This window comes from Anopheles darlingi, chromosome 2, assembly GCF_943734745.1.
Source record: "Anopheles darlingi chromosome 2, idAnoDarlMG_H_01, whole genome shotgun sequence".
Lineage (NCBI taxonomy): Eukaryota > Metazoa > Arthropoda > Insecta > Diptera > Culicidae > Anopheles > Anopheles darlingi.
Window position 1 is genome coordinate 61124264 of NC_064874.1, and position 23907 is coordinate 61148170.

The 23907-nt window shown below is 42.3% G+C and overlaps 2 protein-coding genes across 2 annotated transcripts in view; both read left to right on the plus strand.

Annotated features, from left to right (window-relative positions):
• The first annotated feature begins 2918 nt into the window (after positions 1–2918).
• On the plus strand, positions 2919–16319 carry LOC125959399 (uncharacterized). Its single transcript, XM_049692222.1, is given in 24 exon segments — positions 2919–3013; positions 3080–3169; positions 3237–3438; positions 3519–3686; positions 3967–4061; positions 4131–4282; positions 4350–4533; positions 4630–4885; positions 4954–5222; positions 5289–5941; positions 6021–6351; positions 6424–6700; positions 9390–9520; positions 12734–12835; positions 12899–12994; positions 13056–13251; positions 13315–13637; positions 13703–13854; positions 13922–14099; positions 14195–14450; positions 14519–14787; positions 14854–15506; positions 15572–15902; positions 15976–16319. Coding segments are annotated over 24 exon segments (5706 nt in total). The 5' UTR covers positions 2919–2952; the 3' UTR covers positions 16257–16319.
• A 6461-nt stretch (positions 16320–22780) lies between these two features.
• Positions 22781–23907, plus strand: part of LOC125948057 (zwei Ig domain protein zig-8-like) — a 35114-nt gene continuing 33987 nt past the window's right edge. Inside the window, exon 1 of the mRNA XM_049673695.1 lies at positions 22781–22879. The gene's annotated coding sequence lies outside the window, so the exon portion shown is untranslated. The remainder of the gene's footprint in view (positions 22880–23907) is intronic.

Here is a 23907-nt window from a genome sequence, read left to right on the forward strand (position 1 = left end):
CGTTATTTGGATCTGTTAAATCAGATGTTATGATAATCGATGGCACACTTACTTCTTTATCAAGCTTTTCTGGATGGGCACAATTTGAAGGTTTTTCTGCTTTGTTTTGTGTGTTTTGTTGTGGGTTGTTTTGTGTTGCTTGGGTTTTGTGACTACGTAATTTCATAGGATGCATTACTTACTGTTTTTTTCAAAAAAATCTGTTTCTCTTTTTTTTCCAATATATTTTTATATAGGAAATATTATCGCTTACCCCACCAGAAGGATCAGGAATCTCATCTCGATTATTGGTTGACTTTCCGTGATTCTGGGACACTACTTATTTCACTGTATATATTGTTCACAGCGTGTTCACACACTACCACAGAATGTTCACAAAAAAAAAATCACACGGGAAATCGGGAATATAAAAAAAATTTACCAATATTCCCAAATCATGAATTTAGGTTTCACACTTTTCACAATACACTATTCATTCACATTGCAGTATTTTTACACAATGCACACTACTGAATAGTTCACAAGAATTTCACAAGAAATAGTTCACAAGAAAGATTCACTCACATTGCAGTACATTTCTACACAATGTACGTTACAGGATACACTTTTGATAGTTCACTGAATTTCAATATCGTTTTCCTCACCCACCGGGCAAGTACTCATCGATATGGGATTCTCAATCCCACCGCTGTCACCAGATGAATCGACCCTTACCGGGTATTCGATGATTTCGGAGGAGCTGGCGCACAAAATACGCGAGACACGATAGATTTCACGTTACAAAACCGACTCTCTTTTATTTCTAAAATTTCGCGGTATTTATACCCAAAAACCGCAAGCCATGATGCTTCCCCGCCCATTTCTCCAATTACCTCTCCACCTCTTGTCATTATCGCATTAGATACATTGTTAACCTCATTCTTGCGTCCAGCGAGATTAGCAAATTCTTATTGATAGCGCAACTTTTTAGTTACTTTGTTTCCTGGCGCGCTGTTGGTTAAACCACTCTGATTTGTGTACATCTATAATGTCATTGCCCTGATGCTCGGCGCCCGTGTCCGGCAACCGTACGACATTGTCACCCAATACGTTGAGCGTGGGAAATTGTTTAAATCTCAAGGTTACGGTAATTAGTCCTAAGAGCATTTGGTAATTAGCCAGATGATTTATGATCATCACTTTCGCTCGCGCATGGTTCGATCACGGTGATGTGGAGACGATGGGCGTGATCGAGTCACGTCATTCGGGTGTTATGTTTTGTTGACGATTTGCCCTGATTGCGCATGGTGGGACTACGCTGGTTGTGATTGCGCAAGGGTTATTGCAACGCTTAACCCCGACGCGAGCATAATTATTGATCTTTGACTTTGGACTTTGACCTTGGATTTTATGTTCTACAACGTTCTCGACCGTTCGTCTTTGTATTGTATATGAACACGTGCAAATTCATATTTCGGGTGTCCCAAATGGATTTAATCAATTAGTGGTGTTGCTGTCGCTATTGCCATATATGGTTATGATTGTGACGCTAGAGGTTTATCGGTGAAGCGACCAATGACAAGGCTAGGTCGGTGGTGGAGGATGGCAGGGTCGCTTCACTTGAAACGAAGCGTGCTTGAAATTTGACCCCGGGTTGGATCCGGATTGACTGGCTGTCAAAATCTATCGACAACTCTCGATTAGCGCAATACGGTTTTTAGGCAAACTCGAATCTCGGTAGCAAGCAACGAGTGCTCGCTGCGATCGAGTGATTCGATTCCCATCCATTCGATCCATCTGTTTATTAATGATAATAATATACTACTGTGTCCAAAAAGTAAGGTGACATTGGATGTATTTTGAAAGTTCTTTAATTTTTCTTCCAAATCAATTTTTTTGCCATCAATGTAATCCCTCCCAGACACAATGCACTTATGCCGACGAATTTTCCAGTTTTCTAAACACGCGAAAATGACGTCTTTAGGAATGGCCTTCAACACCTTTTTCGCAGCGGCTTGAATCTGCTCTATCTTGTCAAAACAGTGTCCCCGGAACGAAATTTTGGGCTTGTCTAATAGCCAGAAGCCAAATGTAACCAAATCAGGCGCATACGGTTTTATCGGAACGATATGAGTGAAAATATTGGCAAAAAAGTCACAGAAAACCAACGAAGTGTTAGATGGTGCATTATCGTGATCGAACACTGACGCGCTTAAGATGAAAAACATCCTTCCAAATGTAATTAGCGGATATGTTTGATATGCAAATATCATCAACAAAGTCTCTTGTTGTTAATCGACGGTTTTCCAACACCAAATCTTTGATTTTTTGGACGTGAACTGCATCGATTGTCGTTGGTGGTCGTCTAAAGCGTTCTTCCTCTTCAAAACGTTCCCGACCCTCCTGGAAGTCTTTCCACCAACTGTAAATATTTTTTATTGACGTAGTATCGTCACTAAAGACATTCTGTACCATTCGCATTGGTATATTTGGAGCAGAAAAAATATTTTTAATTCAAATTCTTTGTTTAAAAATTTGCGACATGCAGAAAAACGAAGAATGCACTTTTAGTAGTTCACAAAAAAATACGTATCTCAAACACTAGTGAATATTTTGACGTGAAACTTGCCATGGTTGTCAATAACAGTGCTGACAACATATAAAAAATACAAAACTAAAGATATCCTTTTACGCGGGCAATTTGGACACCGTGTCACCTTACTTTTTGGACACAGTAGTAGTATGGGTAGTAAGTAATCCACGCGGTAGTTGCACCGTTGACGTGTTTATAAACATACAGGAAGAGATACTGCAAATTAGTCTGTATTGGTTATGAACCTTGGGGAAGTGTTTATTGAGGGCCAGATGCCATCTTGCTTGCTTCATCTACTGATAGCCGTAATTGAATAATAAATACATTATAAACGGGTTATGGGGCCGGTTGATCTCAGTGCATTTCTAGCGGTTCTAGCAATGGCATCGTCATTCACTTGTACGATTTGGCTTTTCTGGTTGTTTCTGATCTGTGTAATTGGTACGTAGAAAGTTTTCTTAAAGACAAAGAAAATCCATTGTTTAAGCGCATTTCTTCAACTACCAGTGCATGGTCAAATATTGGACTCGACCTTCGATATCACGGAAAATGAACCTGCCAATATAGTGTTGCCAAATCATCAGGAGTCTCTCAATGGTATGGATCAACTAAATTTTGGATTCCAATGATTTACTGCAACGACTATTAATCCACGCTTTGGTAGACTGTCATTTCCGGTATTATGAGTTTGGTAAATCATCAATCAACAAGCCAGCATTCGGCATTCCTGCTTACTTGCGTGAGTTTGCACACATGGCAGCCATCGGATGGTCGCAACCAGATAAAACAACAATGTGGAACTGCGGAGGCTCATTGATTTGGGAGAATTTCGTCCTAACGGCGGCACATTGCACAGAGGATGCGAAGTAAAAGTTTTAACCAGAAGCCTTAGTTAGAACATACGAGTCATGATGGAAAGTTCTTTCTGTCCATGCGTTGTTTGCAGTAACCTGCCGCCGGATGTGGTCCGATTAGGAGATATAGATCTGTTTAATGATTCAGATAACCAGTACGCACAACAGATTACAATAGTAGAAATCTTTCGGCATCCGGAGCATCGCTTCAGTGCTCGTTATCACGATATTGCTTTGTTACGACTTGAACGCAAAGTTGTGTAAGTATTCTGATACGTATGTAGAGGTCTTGAGCAGGGAGAACACGAATTTCCACAATCAATTATCTTTAATTTTATTCCTAAAGCTCCCAGTAAAAAAGACAAAATCAATTTATAGCATAGCCAGGTGTGGAAGAGAGTCATTTAACTTTGTTAACTTCGTTTAGCTTCGTTATCGCCGACCCTTTTCTTGCACATAAGCCAGATAAGCGTATCAGTACAGGGTCATGCCGCTATATGCACTACTCAGGAATCAGTAATAGCCTTATCTTTCTTATAGACTGCATGACACGGTAGCACCGGCGTGTCTGTGGAACAATGATGAAATTCGCTTCAACACGCTGGAAGCAACCGGCTGGGGAGATACCGGGTTTGGTAATACAAACATGGAGCTGTATAAACGACCTATACTTCAGTTACAAAATGGATTTTTTTGTTTTACAGCCCAATCACGAACACCGACACTATTGAAAGTGCTGCTGCGGCCGGTTGATCGAGAAGAGTGTAGTGAACATTATCGAAATATTCGAGGATTACGCGCTGGGTTGCATGATTATCAAATGTGTGCAGGACATGCTTTGATGGATACCTGTCCAGTAAATATGATTTGAAGATCATCTTACTAGTTCATCTGACGCATTCTGATCATTTCACGCTATACAGGGTGACTCTGGAGGTCCTTTGCTGGTGAAGCTGCTTCACAATACCCGAGTCACTCCTTTCATTGTAGCTGTGACATCGTTCGGTAGTGCATGCGGCCTTTCAGTACCTGGGGTGTATGTTCGTGTCGCTCCCTATATTCCGTGGATACAATCGGTACTGAAGGCAAACGGTGAAGATGGTACAGGTATGCCAACAGCTCAATGCTTAGCTAGACATCTAAGTATCTAGATTTTTTATTGATGAGTGACCATGTCACCATTGGAAAACTCCGTTATTAAAGATTGGATATTTGAGCCTCAAGCATGTGCGCGGAAGTACGTGAACCTACGTGAATACGAACCAAGAGTACTGCTTACGAAGGATAGTAAGGAGGAGCAGCTTGACCTAACCAAAGCGCATTTGTTTAGCGATTCATCGAGGCAATTAGTCGAGATCCATTGGGAGAGTCTGAGGGTAAATAACTCAAACGAATGCTACGGTGTCATTATTGATGAGAGCACAGTTCTAACATTGGCTCGCTGTACAATGGCCAATGGGTAAGAGGACCAGCTATACTCATTGTAATAAAAATATGTAACAAAGACCGTCCTATTGCCATTTCCAGAACGGAACCAACGCACGTGACGTTTGCTGAGAACAAAACCAACCTCATCACTCATAGATACAAGCATCCAAACTATGAGGAAAGTACATTTAGGAATGATATTGGAGTGCTAAAGGTGAAGGAACACTTCGAATTTAATGCCGACTTTACACCTGCGTGTGTATGGACCAAGAACACCTACCTTGAGCCTGAGATGGAGGTCACAGGAAGAGGTCTTCTGGAACTCAATGTATTGTATACCGAAGCAGCACCAGAAATCGATCGTACTTGTAAGTATCATTTAGAAATCTGGGATAAGATGGAAGCGCATTAACAACTCGATTCCTTTCATATAGCTTTAACAAATATAGTGGATGTACTGGGTATAGTCATGGAGCAGAACGGAACCAACTGCTCATTGCCTAAACAGTATAGAGAACAGGTACCGAGTGGACTGTCACAAGAACACGTTTGTTTCGGAGCAGAACCGTTCCTAGTACCCAGCACGTGCAGTCAGGCATTTGGAGGGCCACTCCAGAGAGAGGTGTTTCGTTACGGACGTAGCTTAATGTATGTGAATGCCTTGAACCTGTTCGGTAGGGACTGTGGATTCGGAGAATCGGCCGTAGCCGTTCGTCCAGCGCATCACAGGAGTTGGCTAGAATCGGTTCTTTACCCTCCGAAAGAAACCGAGATCGTCTATAAAAGACGACCAGTTACATTTCTGCACGAAGGACTGGAGGAAGGAGACAACTGTACAGCGCCGAACGGATTACCAGGCGTCTGTGTAAATTATATGTACTGCCCAAAAGTGACGCATGATGGTCTGAGTGGCCGTGAGGTGAAGTTCTGTGAAACAGGGTCACTGGTGTGCTGTCCTCATCGAAACATACGATATGAAACGAACAGTGATGCCGAGGAGATAGATTCTTGCGAACGCAATCAAGACACAAGTAGCGACGAAGAAGAGGGAAGCGGCGACATCAGAAGTGCATCGTTATCACATGTGGTATGTATAACACTTGGAGGATGCCAGTGAATTTGTTTCGGGAGCTTAATATAGTAACTTCCGGCTCTACTGCAATAAGGTTTCAATCGTTTGGCAACACGGTAAAGAAGAACGCGTCTGCATTGGAACGATTATATCTAACCGAACCGTGCTGACGGCTGCCAGCTGCGTAGACGCTGCTACACTTCCAAACTATGTTAAAGTCGAGCATCCTTCTCTAGAGATACAGTTACGGATGATGCCGGAAGATATGATAGTTCATCCGGAGTTTGATAACTCGACGAAGGAGCACAATCTGGCACTAATCAAAACAAAGAATATTATTGTTGATGATGATTTTAGAGCGTCACGGGCTTGTTTGTGGCGAAATGCAACGCACACACCATTCATCATAGAGCAGCTCGTTTTGGGTGAGTAAGAAACTGACTGAATGTAACAACCATCAACAAACTGACTCACTCGCGATCTGGATCGATTTGTAGCTGATGAGACCCTGGAGAGTATGCAAGCGATTGTGAAGTTCAGTACCGACTGTCGGCGGGCCTTTAGACGTGTTCTGTCATCATCCGAGCTGTGCTTGAAGGTTATGAATTTGGCCGAAGAACCGGTATCGATTGACGATGGAATGCCAGCATTTTGGTCAAAGCGTGATGGAGGATATGTGGTAGGAATAGTTAGTCGTCGATCATCATTCTTTGATCCTTCCATCATTCTGTACACTCGAATTTCATCGTATGTCGATTGGATCAAATCGGAATTGTAAGCATCCAACGAGAGCGTTCCGTAGAAATACATTGGCTATGTGGCATTGGGCATATATTCCAATATGTTGTATTATGATTTGTAAAGACAGCGAAAGGTCACTGATCACGAGTGATCGGTCGACGAGAGAATCACACGTTGCCTGAATCAATCGATCAGTAAATATCCTACGCTCCCTTTTTGCTCGTTTGAACGCCCTGAATTTTAAGGCCATCGAACATTACTGACGTGCTCGAAAAGGAAACATTTAGCGAGAAGAGAACTGCTGTCAGAACGAAAGCATCGAGCCATATTTATTCCAGGTGGTGTGCGAAAATAAATAATGCTGTTTTTTACAACCTTCCACTTCGTTCATTTCACAACACATTTTCGCAACTCTTTACTAGTCGGCGGATCGATAAATCGATTACAAATCTTTTTTCATTCTCCCCCTATGGAGACTCCTCGAGAGCGTATAGAGGTCTTGGTCCCGCTTGGAGAGTTCTGCTCACCCGGTACTTTAATCACCTTTTGATGCTCGTTTCGTTGGCACGAAACCAAATGCAGAAGTATGCAAGTCTAGAAGGGTATTTCTGGTGTCATATCAAACGGTCAGCATCTCGACGCCATTCAGGAATTCAACCTAATGGATGATGAAATGTCCCCAAAAACCGACTGCGTTGCTTTGATCTACAATCGGCTTTAGGAATCCATCACTGATCATCAGCGTAAAAACTGTCAAGAAGTCACTGTTTTATTCTATTTTTTTTATGTGTTTCATTTGATTTTTACTAGTTACAGTGATCAAACGCAATTGCAACCATGCATTTTCTGTCATTTTTGTGTTAATAAAATGTTTGCAGAAGAACTTTTCAATCCATTGAATGTTTATTTCGCTGCTTTTCATCGAGCCATGGATAACGGAAATGCACAAGGATCGTTGCCACGCCGCTTGAATCACTCGAGAAAATCATTGGCCTGAATCCATAGCAGAACTTACGATCACATTTTTCATCAACACTACGAATGACACAATCAGGAATGAATGAAACAATCCGCCAATGCTTTGAAAGCTCTCTCAACTCAACTAGAAATTTCGCGTATGCAAATTGCACCATTTGGTGTTTTTGAACCATCAAATACTCGGGAATCACTTCTAGGCTCCAGGATCTTTTTGGATTTCGATGGATATTTAATTCAGAAATCAATCACCAATATTGTTTTTGTTGATTTGGGATATCAAAACTAGGTTGGCGAACTTTGGCCGAAAGGCCGTGGCGTGGCCGAAGAATACGAGAAAGAAGTTCGCAATTGGAGGCTGGTTAAAATGAAAACAAAGCTAATGGTCCGTTTCCTGATGCCTGTTGGTTTGCAAAGAGCAGAAAATAAAAAATCGGGAAAAAGGCCACAGAATGGAAGCAACAGCATACAGCCAGCAGCTGGTGCTCGGAAGACCGGTAGCAAGACAATTTATTTTTCGTTCCATCTTATGCTTCCGACATCAGTGTGCCTACTATTCGCTCACTGACTCGATGCTGAATGTCACGTTCAAGGATGAGATCAATTTGTTTTCGCTTTTGTAGCTCTGTTGGCCCTGAATGGCTTCCAATCTGTGCTTTTGACCAGTGCAATGAATGGCTCGTCTGTAGAACGACTGGGTGATGATCGAGAGCTATGTGCTTCACGGTAACTGGGAAATTGGACCAATTTGTTTCCAGAGAAGAAAGAACTTTGATTCACAAGGAAATGGTAAGATGCTGATGTCTCAATAACGTCTTCAAATGGCACCGCTATGAACGAGTATTGGACAACCTCGAAATGTTTAATAGTTTGCAGCCGATGCTATAATTTACATCTTTCGTAGTTTGATGAGTTTTGAGTTTTCCAAGCGGATGTAAAAATGTATTAATAATTTTTATATGATTGAACAACTACTAATTGAACATAATCGATTCGTTGTAAACATGCGAATATGCAGCAATAATCCTTGTAATTCGCGTTAAAATATTCATTAAATAATAAATCGGAGAAACTTTACTTCAATTAGCTACCAATAGTTTTATTTCGTTTAAGCTAATAATCAAAACAGAACCTAATACTGATACTTTTGGCTTTCATTCATGAAATAAATGAATTGTACCCTGGCAACGGATCCCACCTGACTTGTTATCTAACCGTCTAGCAAAAAGTCGTTTTAACGAGAAAATCGTTGCTACAAATTACGGGCGACGAGTTTCTCGAATGTGAATTCTGCATAATTAGTCACTATCCATCGGAAGAGCAGTTTTTTTTCCCGTGGGGACTCAAAAACCGAGGTTTAAAAGTATACTCGAAAGGACTCACGAAGCAAACTCCATGGCATCATTTCATTCTTCCTTTCTAATGAGTTTTCCGGACAAAAGTGACTTTTGGTTCAACTATCTGCTGCTGCTGCTGGGTTCTGAAGCCGCCAATTTATAGCAAAACTTGGGCTAGCCATCTGGTCAAATAGGCCAGCTTTTAATTGGAACGCGTAGCGTACTTCAAGGAACTAGGTTTGGGAGCCAGTGTCAGTGGTAGTAGTTCGGGCAGAGGCGGAAATGCTTAACTTCAACGCGACTCCTTGAGTTCTGCTGCTGGTGAAGTCCATGACAAAACACGCTCAAAGCTTACAGCTTTCACTTGATGCTCATTAAGCGCAATGGTTACGCAATGGTCGGCTTTGCAGTGGAATGACATCTCACTCTCCGGACTGTTGTTTCGTCGTCTTCTGCGAGTCCGTAGCGGTTGCCGGTTGTCGATCTTCGTCAGATGTTCAACCAATGCTTCCGTCACTGGACCGTGACCGGAACGGTCGGAGTAAGCTCGAAGAGAATTGCTTAGTGGTATGATGAAGAGCTGTTTTGTCCGGTTGCGTCATCTGCAGATTGTATGTCAACTGTGAACGTTTTACATTTCATCGACTGCACAAGTGCTATCAATTCTGGTCGTTCCGCATTGCGACTTACAATAGTCGCAGCAGCACAAATAGTGGTTGTAGAACGCTTCCGGTTGGTTTGAAGCGAAGGCGTCCGAATCGGAAGGTGTTACACAGTATTTGTTGGTCCGTACCGATTCTGCTTAGTTTGCCAGTGACAATGATATTCTCTGCAAAATGGTGCTCTGTACAAGTAAGCTAAATGGTAAATAATGTTTCTTTACATCCAACTTAACATCGCATTATGCATATGCATTATGCGAATGACGAATGGAAGCGGATCATTACCGACTTGTGCAACATGCTCTATGTCCTGATTTCCGTTTTTTTGCTAAGAAACCTAATAATGTTTTGATTATAGATGTGTGCTGTATCACAATTATTTACAATGATGCCGCATTCCAAACTGAGCTTTTCGCTTGAATCGTTATCGCGCAGTGTTCTCGGCGAATAGCAGCGATCGTGACAAGGCCAAGTTCAAGCCAGTCTACAAACCGGTTACACTCTCACTGATCGATGTTGGGTGCACCAAGCGGCATCAGCATTTAGCACAGATTACCAGTCTCCGTGTGAACCCCGTAAGTGCAAGATGCATTTCAGTGAGTCTGTTCTTGTGATAGCAGCCCTGCTATTCTATGCTCCTAGTAAGTAGATTGATGTGACTGTCACTATCGCGCGACCACTAACGCAAAGCGATGATCTCCACGCCCAGGTCATGGCGATCGAAGTCTTACGGCGGCCTTGGATCGCTTGCAAATCATTGACAACGCTATGGTGCTAAACATTCGCGAACCACTTGATGGTAAGTGATTGAAAACAGAACGTGCACTGGAGATGTTGTAAATACGATCGTATCCTTCAACTAGACTGTGAGATGAGGTACTACAAGTACGATCAGTATGAATCAGTAAGAACGCCCTTGGTACAACCCAAACAAACACCCCCTGAGGTTCCGGTTGTAGACCATTGATCGTATGCTGTCCGTATGAGAACATCGTGAATAAAACATCTGCAGCTGGGAGAGAGCTGGACGACTGCGCTGGAATGTATCGCGAGGAACGCGAGCGTACAGCGACAATGATGTACAGTAACGGGCCTGTCCAGGATGATAATCTACACATGGTATGAAGCAGATATTCAGTTGTACGTTCAACTTACCTAGCTTCTTGCAAACTTACATGAATGCCGGATTCTTCACACTCAGGTATAACTAGGTACAAAAACTTCGGACGGTCAGGTGCGTTGGAACTGTCGCGGTACAATTATCAGCCGCACGACTGTCGTAACCGGGTGCCAATGTTTGTTGAACCAGTGCAGTAAGCCAACGGTCGTCGCCGTTCGTAAGCCGTAAGCCGTCGGTTAGGAATGTCGGAGGTGGCATCAATTGTGGAGCGGAACGAAGTTATCTATCATCCCGATTACTCTAACTGGTTCTACTTGCGTTCTTACTTACTGATTCTACTTGATTCAACGCTCCGGCTCCGAACCATTTAAACATAATCTTATCATGGAAATGAAATAGAGAAGATGATAAAGGAAACTCCGAAATGAAAATAATCATCACTATACTAGAGCACTTTCAGCTGCTTATGTTCTTTACCAAATTGTATGTATCCGAAAACACATGGCGTTCCTTATGATGCTTCATAGTCACCTTTCATCCTTCCTAACACACGAGACCTAATTGCGAATCAACACAGTAATGGAATTTCCAAATTAGGATGATTTTCAATACACCGTTCGCGGCTAAAGGCATGTGCTTATTCATGATTGGCCGGAACCGCGGACTTTCCTGACGATTAAAACTCGTGGTAGTGTGATTATGGTGGTCTATTAATGTGTAGAACGGTTTAATGTTCCATTGCTCGTTTGAGCGGTATGGAGCGAACGTTAAACGGAGTTGATTTTTCCACTATATCAGTTGGCGTATCAGTTTTAACTGCAGTTCGAGCTTTGTGGATTGAGACGCTTTGTTTCATGACATGTTCTTTTGGTATTTTCAGTTCTACGCAATCGTAACGATTAACGGTTCCTTCACTAAATTGATGCTTTGTTTTTCATTTTTACGCGATGTACCGCTTTTCAATAGCCCTGTAAATAAATCAAACCCTTTCTAAACCACTCCCTCAGTGATTGGCAAAGTAAATTTTTTGCCCGGTATTTTTCGAAACGCATTCCATCAAAATGCATGTTCAACCAAACAAACAAGTGTTGCAAACACTTGTTCTTACAGCTTTCCTGCACGGATTTGGGCAATAAAGCTGTGCTCTAGCATCCTATTTGGCTATTTTCTAGCTTTTATGACCTTAAAATTTCTTTTAAAAATATTTCCCGAACTGTTATGTCGACTGTCGTGAGTTTTTCTTGGTGGAATCACGCTGAGAGATCCCAGGAGTGTTGATTCAATGTTGTTTGCAGAATCGGGCATTCGTTACACTTTTTCGGCTGTTTTATTTTCCTAGAATCAAGGTAAAAGTAGCCTCCTAAAGTTTACATATGGTATTTTGAGTTGAGTTTGAAAATTTCAAAACTTTCGTGGGTTTTTCTCCAGCCGAATTCAATTTTTACAGTGAGTGTGCAAACTTTTTTTTCTCCCTTTGCGTTCCATCGGCGATATATTTTGAAGGCATAGATCAATTTTGACAAAAATTTAACCACTAAATAAACATACTACTGATTAAAACGCTGTCAACGGAATGGCAAAGTGACCACTAGGCGCGCTGCAATGATTAAACAAAAGCGGCCAAATAATAACTGTTCCAAGCTTTATCATTTTACAATAGGCAGCACACTTTATAACAATTAGATACGTGATTATGGATTCAAAATATACTGACAAATGCATAATCACTTTCATATTTTATAGCAAGATGTAACTCTTCAATTACAAATCGTTTTATGAGCACCCTGGAAGGCCTTGGAAAAGCCCCAAGCTCAGTGTGGATGTTTGCTCAGCGAACAGTTTTTGAAGAGAGACCTTGCATTTGTAATGATTATGTATACATTGAGATGCTGCATATGTGCCTGATTCCATTCGATTGTGTATGTGCAGTGTTATAAATGGTAGCGTTCATCGATCCATTATCTTTTTATAGTGTCTGCGACTCATCTCAGAGTCGTTCTAGTGCTGATAGAGATGGCATCTTCGTTCTGTGGCGTTGCGACTACGATCTTGTTAGCTTTGGTCCTAACAATTGGTCAGTATAGAGTTGGTTTGTATAACGTCAAACGTGCTTTTAAAAATTGTACACTTCTTACAGTTCTTACAGTTGAAGGCCAAAAATTGCTGGCGCCCTCTGATGATAGTCCAGAGGCGGAGCATATGATTGTGCCAAATGAACCAAAGAGTCTTGACGGTATGTCATTTATAAAGTTTTACTGATTTCGTATAACAAACTATAACCCTCTCTTTGGTAGACTGCCACTTTCGGTACTACGAGTTTGGAAAAAAATCAATAAACAAGCCAACCTTCGGTGTTCCCGCTTATCTGCGGGAGTTTGCACACATGGCAGCCATCGGTTGGACTCAACCGGACAAAACTGTATTATGGAATTGTGGAGGATCACTAATCTCGGAAAGATTCGTCTTAACAGCAGCTCACTGCGCCCAAAGGTAGATAATTAAAATGTTTAAGTAGGAGATATCATGGAAAAATATTCTCTATTTATGTCTCAGACAGGAGCCAGACGTGGTCAGACTAGGGGATATCAATCTCTTTAATGATACGGATGATCAGTACGCACAGCAGATAAGAATAGCGAAGTTCATTGCTAATCCGAGTTATAGTTTTTTGTATGAGTATCATGACATTGCTCTATTGCTACTGGAACGAAAAGTTGTGTAAGTAAACTGATAAGAACTCCGTATTACTTGAAATCATCTACAGACAGGTTTTCCCAACAGAGTACACGACACGGTGGCTCCGGCATGCCTGTGGAACGTTGAAGAGATCCGCTTCACAAGTTTAGAGGCTACTGGTTGGGGAGCAGTCGGGTTTGGTAAAGCATACAAGGAGCTGTTTGCTGTTGTATCCCCATTTAACAAACTCCTTCACGATTTACAGTCGAAGGTCAAACGCCTACACTCTTGAAGGTGACGTTAAGCCCTTTTGAAAAAGATCGATGTAGCAATTTCATTGAAAATAATCGCAGATTGCCTAATGGCTTAGATAGCAATCAAATGTGCGCCGGAGACGATAAACAAGATACCTGTCGGGTAAATATGATATCTCGAGCGTTTGATCTTTGTGTCTGAATGATTCTGATCATTTCTCTTTATCCAGGGTGACTCTGGAGGTCCTTTGCAGGTGAAGCTTCTTCACAATACCCGAGTCACTCCTTTCATTGTAGCTGTGACCTCGTTCGGCAGACCTTGTGGTCAAAGTGTTCCCGGTATTTACACTAGAGTTGCACCATATATTTCATGGATACAATCGACGCTGAAAGAATGGGGTGAAGATGGTAAAAGCTTGCGGCTAGACAATAATGGCTACATCATACACCTTTATTAATCCAGTTGATAATTGATAACGTTTTGGTAAATCCTAAACATTCAGAATGGTTGCTACAACCACAGGCGTGTGCGCGGAAGTACGTGGAGCTACGCGAATACGAACCAAGAGTGCAGTTGAAGAAGATTGGATCACAACAGCAGCTTGATATGACCAAAGCGCATTTGTTTAGCGATTCATCGAGGCAGTTAGTCGAGATCCATTGGGAGAGTCTGAGGGTAAATAGTTCAAACGAATGCTACGGTGTCATCATCGATGAGAGCACAGTTCTAACACTTGCTCGATGTACAATGGCCAATGGGTAAGAGGACCAGCTATACTCATTGTAATAAAAATATGTAACAAAGACCGTCCTATTGCCATTTCCAGAATGGAACCAACGCACGTGACGTTTGCTGAGAACAAAACCAACCTCATCACTCATAGATACAAGCATCCCGAGTATATAGAGGGCTCGTTTAGGAATGATATCGGAGTGCTTAAGGTGAAGGAACCCTTCGAATTCAATGCCGACTTTACACCTGCGTGTGTATGGACCAAGAACACCTACCTTGAGCCTGAGATGGAGGTCACAGGAAGAGGTCTTCTGGAACTCAATGTATTGTATACCGAAGCAGCACCAGAAATCGATCGTACTTGTAAGTATCATTTAGAAATCTGGGATAAGATGGAAGCGCATTAACAACTCGATTCCTTTCATATAGCTTTAACAAATATAGTGGATGTACTGGGTATAGTCATGGAGCAGAACGGAACCAACTGCTCATTGCCTAAACAGTATAGAGAACAGTTACCGAGAGGACTGTCACAAGAACACGTTTGTTTCGGAGCAGAACCGTTCCTAGTACCCAGCACGTGCAGTCAGGCATTTGGAGGGCCACTCCAGAGAGAGGTGTTTCGTTACGGACGTAGCTTAATGTATGTGAATGCCTTGAACCTGTTCGGTAGGGACTGTGGATTCGGAGAATCGGCCGTAGCCGTTCGTCCAGCGCATCACAGGAATTGGCTAGAATCGGTTCTTTACCCTCCGAAAGAAACCGAGATCGTCTATAAAAGACGACCAGTTACATTTCTGCACGAAGGACTGGAGGAAGGAGACAACTGTACAGCGCCGAACGGATTACCAGGCGTCTGTGTAAATTATATGTACTGCCCAAAAGTGACGCATGACGGACTGAGAGGCCGTGAGGTGAAGTTCTGTGAAACAGGGTCACTGGTGTGCTGTCCTCATCGAAACATACGATATGCAACGAACAGTGTGGCCGAGGAGATAGATTCTTGCGAACGCAATCAAGACACAAGTAGCGACGAAGAAGAGGGAAGCGGCGAAACCAGTAGTGCATCGTTATCGCATGTGGTATGTATAATACTTTATGCATGCCCGTGAACTTATTGCTTGTCATCCGGCTCTACTGTCGTTAGGTTCCGATTGTGTCGAGAAATGGACGTGAGGAACGCGTCTGCATTGGAACGATCGTCTCTAGCAGAATCGTGCTGACGGCTGCAAGCTGCTTACATGCCTCGAAGCTTCCATCGGAAGTAGAATTGCGAATAGGTATGTCAACTGGACGGCTCCAGTTTATTGCGGGAGAAGTGATAGTTCATCCGGAGTTTGATAACACGTCGAAGAAACACAATCTTGCGTTGATCAAAATGAAAGACACCAGGAATGAGGAGCAGTTGGGACAATCGCGTGCTTGCATGTGGAGAAACCAAACGCACACACCATTAATGATTGACCAGCTCGTCTTAGGTGAGTATAGTATGGTCGATAGCCTCTATGGTATAAACAATTTGAATACCTTGAGAACTTGTTTCGTTTGTAGTTGACCGGACTTTCAAAACTAAGGAATCTCATTTGAAGTTCAACACAGACTGTCGGCGTGCCTTTAAAAGCGTTCTGTCTTCCTCCGAACTGTGCTTAAAGGTTGAGGATTTGGACGAAGAACCTGTATCGATTGAAGATGGTATGCCTGCATTCTGGTCAAAGCAAGATGGAGGATATCTGGTTGGAATAGTTAGTCACCGTTCGTCTGTCTCTGATTATTCTATCGTTCGATACACCCGCATCTCATCATATATCGATTGGATCAAATCGGAACTGTAGAAATGCAAAGATAGTTCCAAAAATAAAATAACTTCAAAGCAAACAGTTATAATTTGAGGGCCGTGCCGCAAATTGTTTTCGTTATTGCGTTTGTTATTTACAAGATGTTCTGCTATGAAAACCGCTGATGAAAACTTTACTGAACATTCTCGTTTATCAGGATAACCACGCGTTCATCTCTATTCCCTTCCTGTTGCTTCCTTACTCCAGAGATTTAACGATTGGCAAATTGATTTCTTGAGTTTTTTGAAAATGTGTTCTGGATCTGCGGATTATCTTGAACAGATTCAAAGACACAGGAAATAGCGAAAGTCCGGACGATACAATTAGTCGCGGAAATATATCGTCACGCGAAACCACACGGCCGTAGCGGATTTAATTAAAAACAAACCAATAGAATCCGGCACCAAATCGTATAATCCAATTAATCGGATAATCCGTGCAATTGATGTAAGGAGCCAGCGCGTATCGTGCCCGCTGCTGTTTGCGCCATTCCATTACTGACGATGAGTTTAATTGCAGATTCTCTGCTGGATCGTTCACAGATTGCAGCTTACTGTAAGGATTCACTTGATTGTGCGAAGCATTAATAGGCAATGGCTCTGGCCAGTGGAGGCCAATGGATGCCAACGGATGCCCAAATTACCATCCCAGCACGTGTTATCAATATTCCGCTCTATGGCCGCCGGTTGTTTGCTCAATTTGCTGGCATTATACTTAGCTTGTTTTATTGAACTCCTCTTGAAGTGCCACGTGTTTGTACGTGTTCCTGCCCGGATGTATGGTCGTTTAGCTCCCTCTGATTCGATGCGATTAATAATGATTCGACATCATCTACGCATCAGGGATTTTGGTTGAACGACGTCATTCCGGGTAGCGATGGAATGAGACGGTGGTTCAAAAGAAAAAAAAATCTATCTGATCGTCCATGGACTTGTCCTGCTGGCACGCACACGTGGTCGCACAGCTAGACGTCATCCCTGGGTCGTTTAATTTATCGTCTTCGGTCCGCAATACTGCCAGTTGACTAACGCCACCACTCATTAAAGCCATCAGCATTTCATGTTTGTTAAAAGGTAAATAGAATGCGAACGGAAATTAATGCCGGCTCGATAGTTACGCAAAGCATCCGATCCAACGATCATTGGCTGCTGCTTTGCCACCGGGGGGAAATGAGATAAAACAACAATCTTCCGTCAATTTGCTGCGACTTGGTCCGTTGCAACGTAATTGTTTGACGGCCACAACCATGTACAGCGAGTAGTTTTGGGGAAAGCAAGAGGAGGACCTAGCGACACTTGTCTCACTTTCTAGAGCTTGCGTCATTTGCATAAGCTACAGGAGGCTGTCCTCGTATAGCCACTTGACAATGACACGTCATTGCTGCTGCTAGAGTCTCAACGGTTTCTAAAGGGTTGGTGGCGGCCTGTGGTGAGTAAGCGTGTCTCGCACTGGGAGCGAAGTCGAGCGCATGTCGAAAATTACCGTGATAATACAATTTCCGACCAACTGATTGTTGCATCCTACGCTCCTACTTGCCACACAGCTTTTACCTTTTCTCTTTATCTTTACGTGGACCCCATTCCTTACATGGATGTCTATATTTAGAAATACTCACCACTTTACCACAAACATTTTTCACTCATTTCATAAACTGTGAAATCAGAAAAGTTTCTGCGAAGGTGCCCTGTAGGTACCAGACAACAACGTTCCTCTTCAGTGGAAATACACATACACCCTAAAGGGAGAAAACCGACACGTGCGAGTAATTGTTTCCGTTAAATCTCTTTCATAACCGAGCATTAAATCTCTTTCATAACCGGGTATGGCTGAAGTCTAGTATATTTTTTACAATAACAAAAACCCTTTCCAGCTACTATCGCATTTCATGCTGAATCGGCCTCATTTTCAAACCATCCTACCTCAGCGGCCTGAAATTGTAGCTTGTAATATCGTTGTGGTTGAAAATTCGCCTTTGAAAACCCGTAAAACACGAATGCCACCATCAATCGAGCGAAAGCGGATTATTTTTGCAGTGTGTGCGTTAAATTTCGCCATCGCAAGCTATTGGATGATGTTTCGTGAAATTGCTGCCCATCTGTTTCAGTCGATGTTCCCTCATTATCGGTTCCTTTTTTATTTACCTCTACGTGAATCACACAAGCTACTTCAATGTACAATCTTGTTTCGTTGTACGTCTACTTTTATTTAAATTAATTATGAAACTGTTAAGCAGCTGATCATATGTATTATAAAAAGAAATACCAAAGTTTCTTGAACTATTGCAAACAGGATATCTACATTCGATTAATTAACGTAGAGCTTTCACTACATTTTCCACTTACTACATCAGTCTAAGTTACAATTCAAAATGAAACGGCATAGAAATGGTTTTTGATTTCTAATCAAAGCACAATGAAATGTCATTATTGTTACTGTTAAACCAGTAACGTTGTTCACCAAAACTTATACCTTGAAAAGGAAAGGTCACGAGTTCGCTGATGTCCTCCTCTGTGAAAGGAATATCAAATCACAATTGGTTTCTTCTTCTTTCGATGAGCTAACATCCGTTGTAGCATTGTGATTGAAACGTTAGTTCTGGACTACTGGAGTGAAGTGTACCAACATCCTTACCATTTGTAGGTTCAGTTATCACTGAAGTTGATACTCCATCTATTTGTCAGCGCAACGAAAACGCCATCAAACGCAAGCAGTCCAAGATGTTGAGCCCCTCAAAGTGACCAACAGGCAAAAAGGTCGCCGAAGCACTCGCAACAAATCGCAATCCCTTCGATGCGAAGTGGATCGTTGGGTTTAAGTGGGAGGAAAACGTCCGAGCGATGCTGACGATGAATTTATCATCTTGCTATCATCATCGGACGAGGTCTTGCTATCATCATCTTGCTTAACGCAAGTTTCGTCTTTTCTATCATGTCTGCAATAGTTGCGATTAGTGTTACAGCATAGGTACGGAATACCTTGAAAAAAATAAAGTTTTCTCCAAGAGCCTAAGGGACTCGCTATTAGTTAACCTTCAAAGAGCACCAAGAATGGCGGAGTCTCGACTGGATCTACCGTAAAAAGGGTTTTGCTTTCGAGAGCTCTGTTTCGTCTCGTGGACCCTACTGATTCATTTGACCGCAAAGGCGAAAAGGAGAAGACCGATTGTGTTTCTTAAGGTCTTCTTCGGCCACCTACAAAGCCACCTCGGCTGCTAAACTTTTCGCATAAATCTCATTCGCAATGAAACGCACTGGACCCAACAATTATTGGAAGAAGTATGCATTCGTTTATAATTCTTTCGCTTTGTTTTCATGAGCCATTCATGAGATTGTCTTTTTATGTGTTTTGTTATTGGCGAGCGAAGACCACCCACAGTGACAACAGCAACAGCGTGTCCTGCTTGAGTTGCATAGTTTCGGACAGTTTTTGGAATGTTTAAGGCGGGGTGTGGTGAAGGAGTAAGGCAAGGTTGATGGTGGCCCGGTCACGACAGTGAGAGGGTAAACGCTTTGCTATAAAACTGCTTCTAACTGGTTGTTCTGTCCAGTTGAAGGTCTCCGGGGTAACTACGACCAATGGTACGCCCATTCTCGCCCTCGGATATCATGAGGAAACGAGGAACGGGGTCCCGGAATGCATGTTTTGCTATCTCACTCTGTTTGTATGTGGCATTTTCCTCTAACTGCTGGTAACATACTGACCGTCGGCGTCGTCATAGAAGTTGCGTTCAAAGCAGTGGTCTGGGAGCGAATGAGTGCCATGATTACGCTCGAACAGCGTGACACTGTGCAGGGTTCAACAATCTAGATCATTTATCCGGGTGGACTGTTCCCTGGGAAGGACCTCCATGTCGTGCAATGATGGCACAGCATTATTCGCGTGACCTAATGATATTGTTGGTTTTCGCGACACCATCGGTAATGTTACGACGTTATTCGCGATGCATGTGGAAGCATGAACCGTGCTGGCTGTTACATCTCCATCCACGAAGCGAGGATAACGAAAACGCTATCGATAGTTATAAACATGTTGTTATAAAAAGATAACCGGAGCAGCCGTTGTGCATCAAATTCATGGACTAATTTTAGATGCTGGATACATAATCTACGCCGACATGATAAGGTAGCGATAATTTTATGCAAAGGCGCTTTTCATACCTTATTGGTTTCCGCTGATAAGCATAAACACCAGCATGGTTGCTACGACGATCGTCCTGTCAGTGATGGAAAACTGATAAGAGCTATTGTTCACGGGAAGCCCCAAGTCTGTCTCGGAGCCTGGAAAATAAAGGAAAGTTATGCCACGTGCAAAATGAAAGGTTGTTGTCTATGTATGCATCCTACGTTACAAAACGCTTTTTCGGATCACATTGTTTGCCTAGGGCGGCCATTCCACTAGTTTTGGGTACGCTTTAGTTTAAAGCATCAGGCGTGAGAATGAAAAACAAATAGCTGGAAGGCCTTGGCATGAATCTGGCCCTCATTTCAGTTGTTGTTATTGGTTTGACACACAGTTCCCTGCATTCAGGATGAATGCCTTCCTTTTGGAGGATGATAGAGCGGAATAAGATTCACCCAAGACGAAACCGTCCTCAAACGTAAACAAACACTTCGTTCAACCGATTCGGGAAGACTGTGAGATGAAGCTTCGTACTGAGTGTAACTCGCTGCTGCTCATTGATGAGACTTATCACATTTATAACAGCTAGGGAGTGTTCTATCCAAAGGAAGAGCGATGAAAATGAGTTCTCTGGAGGTTCTCTCATCGCGTCCTCTCTCAATCAGCTGTAGTGTCACGAGAGCATGCCAGAATGCGTGAGTTTCCCGATTCATGTGGTCTGTATGTCGACAGGATCATGGAGCAGCTCAGTTGACCGGTGACAACCATTTGCGGAGGTTCCGTTGAAGTGATTTTCTGGAAGAATGCTTCTTGTGACGTGACAACTGGAATCAAAAGGGAATTCATTTACTCAAGGTGGTGAGCTTTTGGAGACTCAACATCTGTGTTAGGGAAAGCCTCACATTTTCACATTTTCGCTAATTACCTTCTCGTTGGTTGTGTTATCAAGGAGGAAAGAATGAAAAGAAGATAAGTGGTACCGTAGTGTGTGTGAGTCTTTCGAATGGTAAATGAAAAGAAAACCATATCGTGCAGAATCATCTTGCCACCTTCTTCACTTCGTCATCTTCGTCGTTGTGATCCTTAAGCTTGGCTAAAAATCATTTTGAAGGCGTTTATGAGTGAACCAACGTGCAAATCTGAAACTAATTGATGCCTTTCGTAACACAACCAACGATTTAATCGACGGGAAAGTGATTCAGATTCATTTAGCATTCAGCTCGAGGATGGTTAATCGAAGGAAAGAGGGTAATAGTCCGTGGCGGTTTGAGGTGATTGTAATCTTTTAGAAATGGAAACCGTTGATTGTCGTTAGAAACCATTGGCATGTATTTGGGCATGTTGTGGTCTCGGATTCGATTTAGGAAGCAGGTGTGTTCGTATTTGGTCTTAATCCGTTCCGAACCAAGTGGGTATATGGTATGACCTACAGAGATGCCGATCAGAAATTCATAGCACCGCAGTGTGACCAACTGTCACGGAATAAGGATACCAACGACCGCATTGTCGCCATGTGAATGTCATTAAACCGGCACCCAAGCAACGATGTCATCGCATCCGACCATTAGAATGTCTCTTCCAATGTCTAAATGTTTAGCAGAAAGTGATGCTGCGAATTGAAGATACAGAGGAAGGGAAAGTGAGTTATGTGGAAGCGGAAATGCAGAGCATCGTTGCTCACTTCTCATGCTTGTATGGTTGAAGTGTTTGTGTTTGCAGCATACATGTTGGTGCATCCGGTTCGGTCTCAGCTGTTGTGTAGGATTTGTGAAATCCTCGTTTCACTTATTTTCATTCGTTTCTCCTCTTTTTTGTATAATCTTGCAGATGGTGAAGTGATTCGTGTATGCGATGCTGTAGGAATGAGTACAAGTGTGTTTGTGTTTCGTGTACTCCATTCCAGATGGGACTCTTCAGTGCTTTTGAAGAGGGATATGGTATTCCTTAGTGAGGTAGCGCTTACGGTGCGTTAATCCAATTGGATCCAATTTTAACTCTCGTTATTGCTTGATGTGTGGGGAAAGGTGACGGAAGAAGAAGAAAAATAAAAATAAGTCTGACGAGAATTCAAAAGTAAAACTGAAATTAAAAAAAAAAATTTGAAGTGATTGTGTCGGTGTCACGCCGGGAGATGTACCTGGCACTTCCAGATGGTGTTGGATTACCAGTGCACATATTGCCAACGTTAATCTGCGACATGAGTGAGTGGTTCTCGATGGCGATGGTTTGTGTTGCGGTGGTCCACCTGCAAGTCTGCTCCGGTAATTGACAATCTGCGTTGCGGTCAGTCGACCGCAGCCACTGGCAACCTACGACCTGAGGCTGAACGACACGCACACTGAAAGCCTTGACATTCGGCGTGGAAGGGATATTGATAGCAGCGGCGGGCGGATTGAAAAGATTTATTTATTTTATTTTCATTTTATTGAAAAACACTTTGTTCGCCGAGAGGGGCTATACAAAGTTAGATCATAATAAACTGTATGGAAGGATAGCAGAAGGTAGGTAAAAGCTTTCAAATTGCATATTGCTTGTAAGATGAATTTACGAGTAGATAGTCAAATATTGTTAGATAGTATTAGTGTATGCATCTCAGATAGATAACCTTCTAGGAAATGTGTTTTTTAAGTATCTACAATTACATAACTTAATTTTTAATTATACATTTAATATACGTGACCAAGCCCCTCCGGTCATAGGCACATTGCCATACCTTTCTTCATAAACGTTAAAAGTTAAGTTAGATATAAAATTTCTATTAAGATAGATATAAATTATATGCTAGATCTAAAATTTTTCGTATGCTTCAGCGGGAAACAATGGCATCAAGGATAAATTACAAAGTTTTCCTTGCGGCATAATCTGAGTTTCAATAAGCCACGGAATCACATAATATCAATGGATAGTGATTTTTGTTTGTGATTTCTTGATTCTACAACATACTGCAAAAAAGCCTTCGGCGAACGCGAGAAGAATTCTTGCTTCATTTCCTGTTGCTTCTGATATCGACAAATGCTCCCTTCCGTTGAGGATGCAGAAAACAGAATGATTCTTGAATAAATAATCGTCACTTGTTGTAACGCCAATTTGTATCCGTCGAAGAAGAGAGTTTTACTTTCAACACTTGGTTGTGCTACCGATACAAACGAACGCATAGCAACTGGTAAGAGAGTTGAGCAGGTTGTTTGATGTCTGAGTGGATATCTTAAAAAGGACACCTGCTGCTACCTAATCCAATTTATTTCATTTAATTTAATGTAAAATCTTTCGTTAAACACATTACAGAAAATGAGTTAAGGTTGAACGAAACCATTATTTCCATCAAGCGGATGGTGAGATAGTAAAACCAACCAGATATCAGCATATTGCAAATGCGTGAGAGACACACCAGGTGCCTCCATCGCTTAAGAAGTCCCAGACACATCCATGGCTAAGAGCAACTTGAAGCCGCCACCACCAGCGAGTGTTTTCCATTATCATCATGCCGGCATTGTCATTGACATGTTCATCGCACACATTCCCTGCAGTA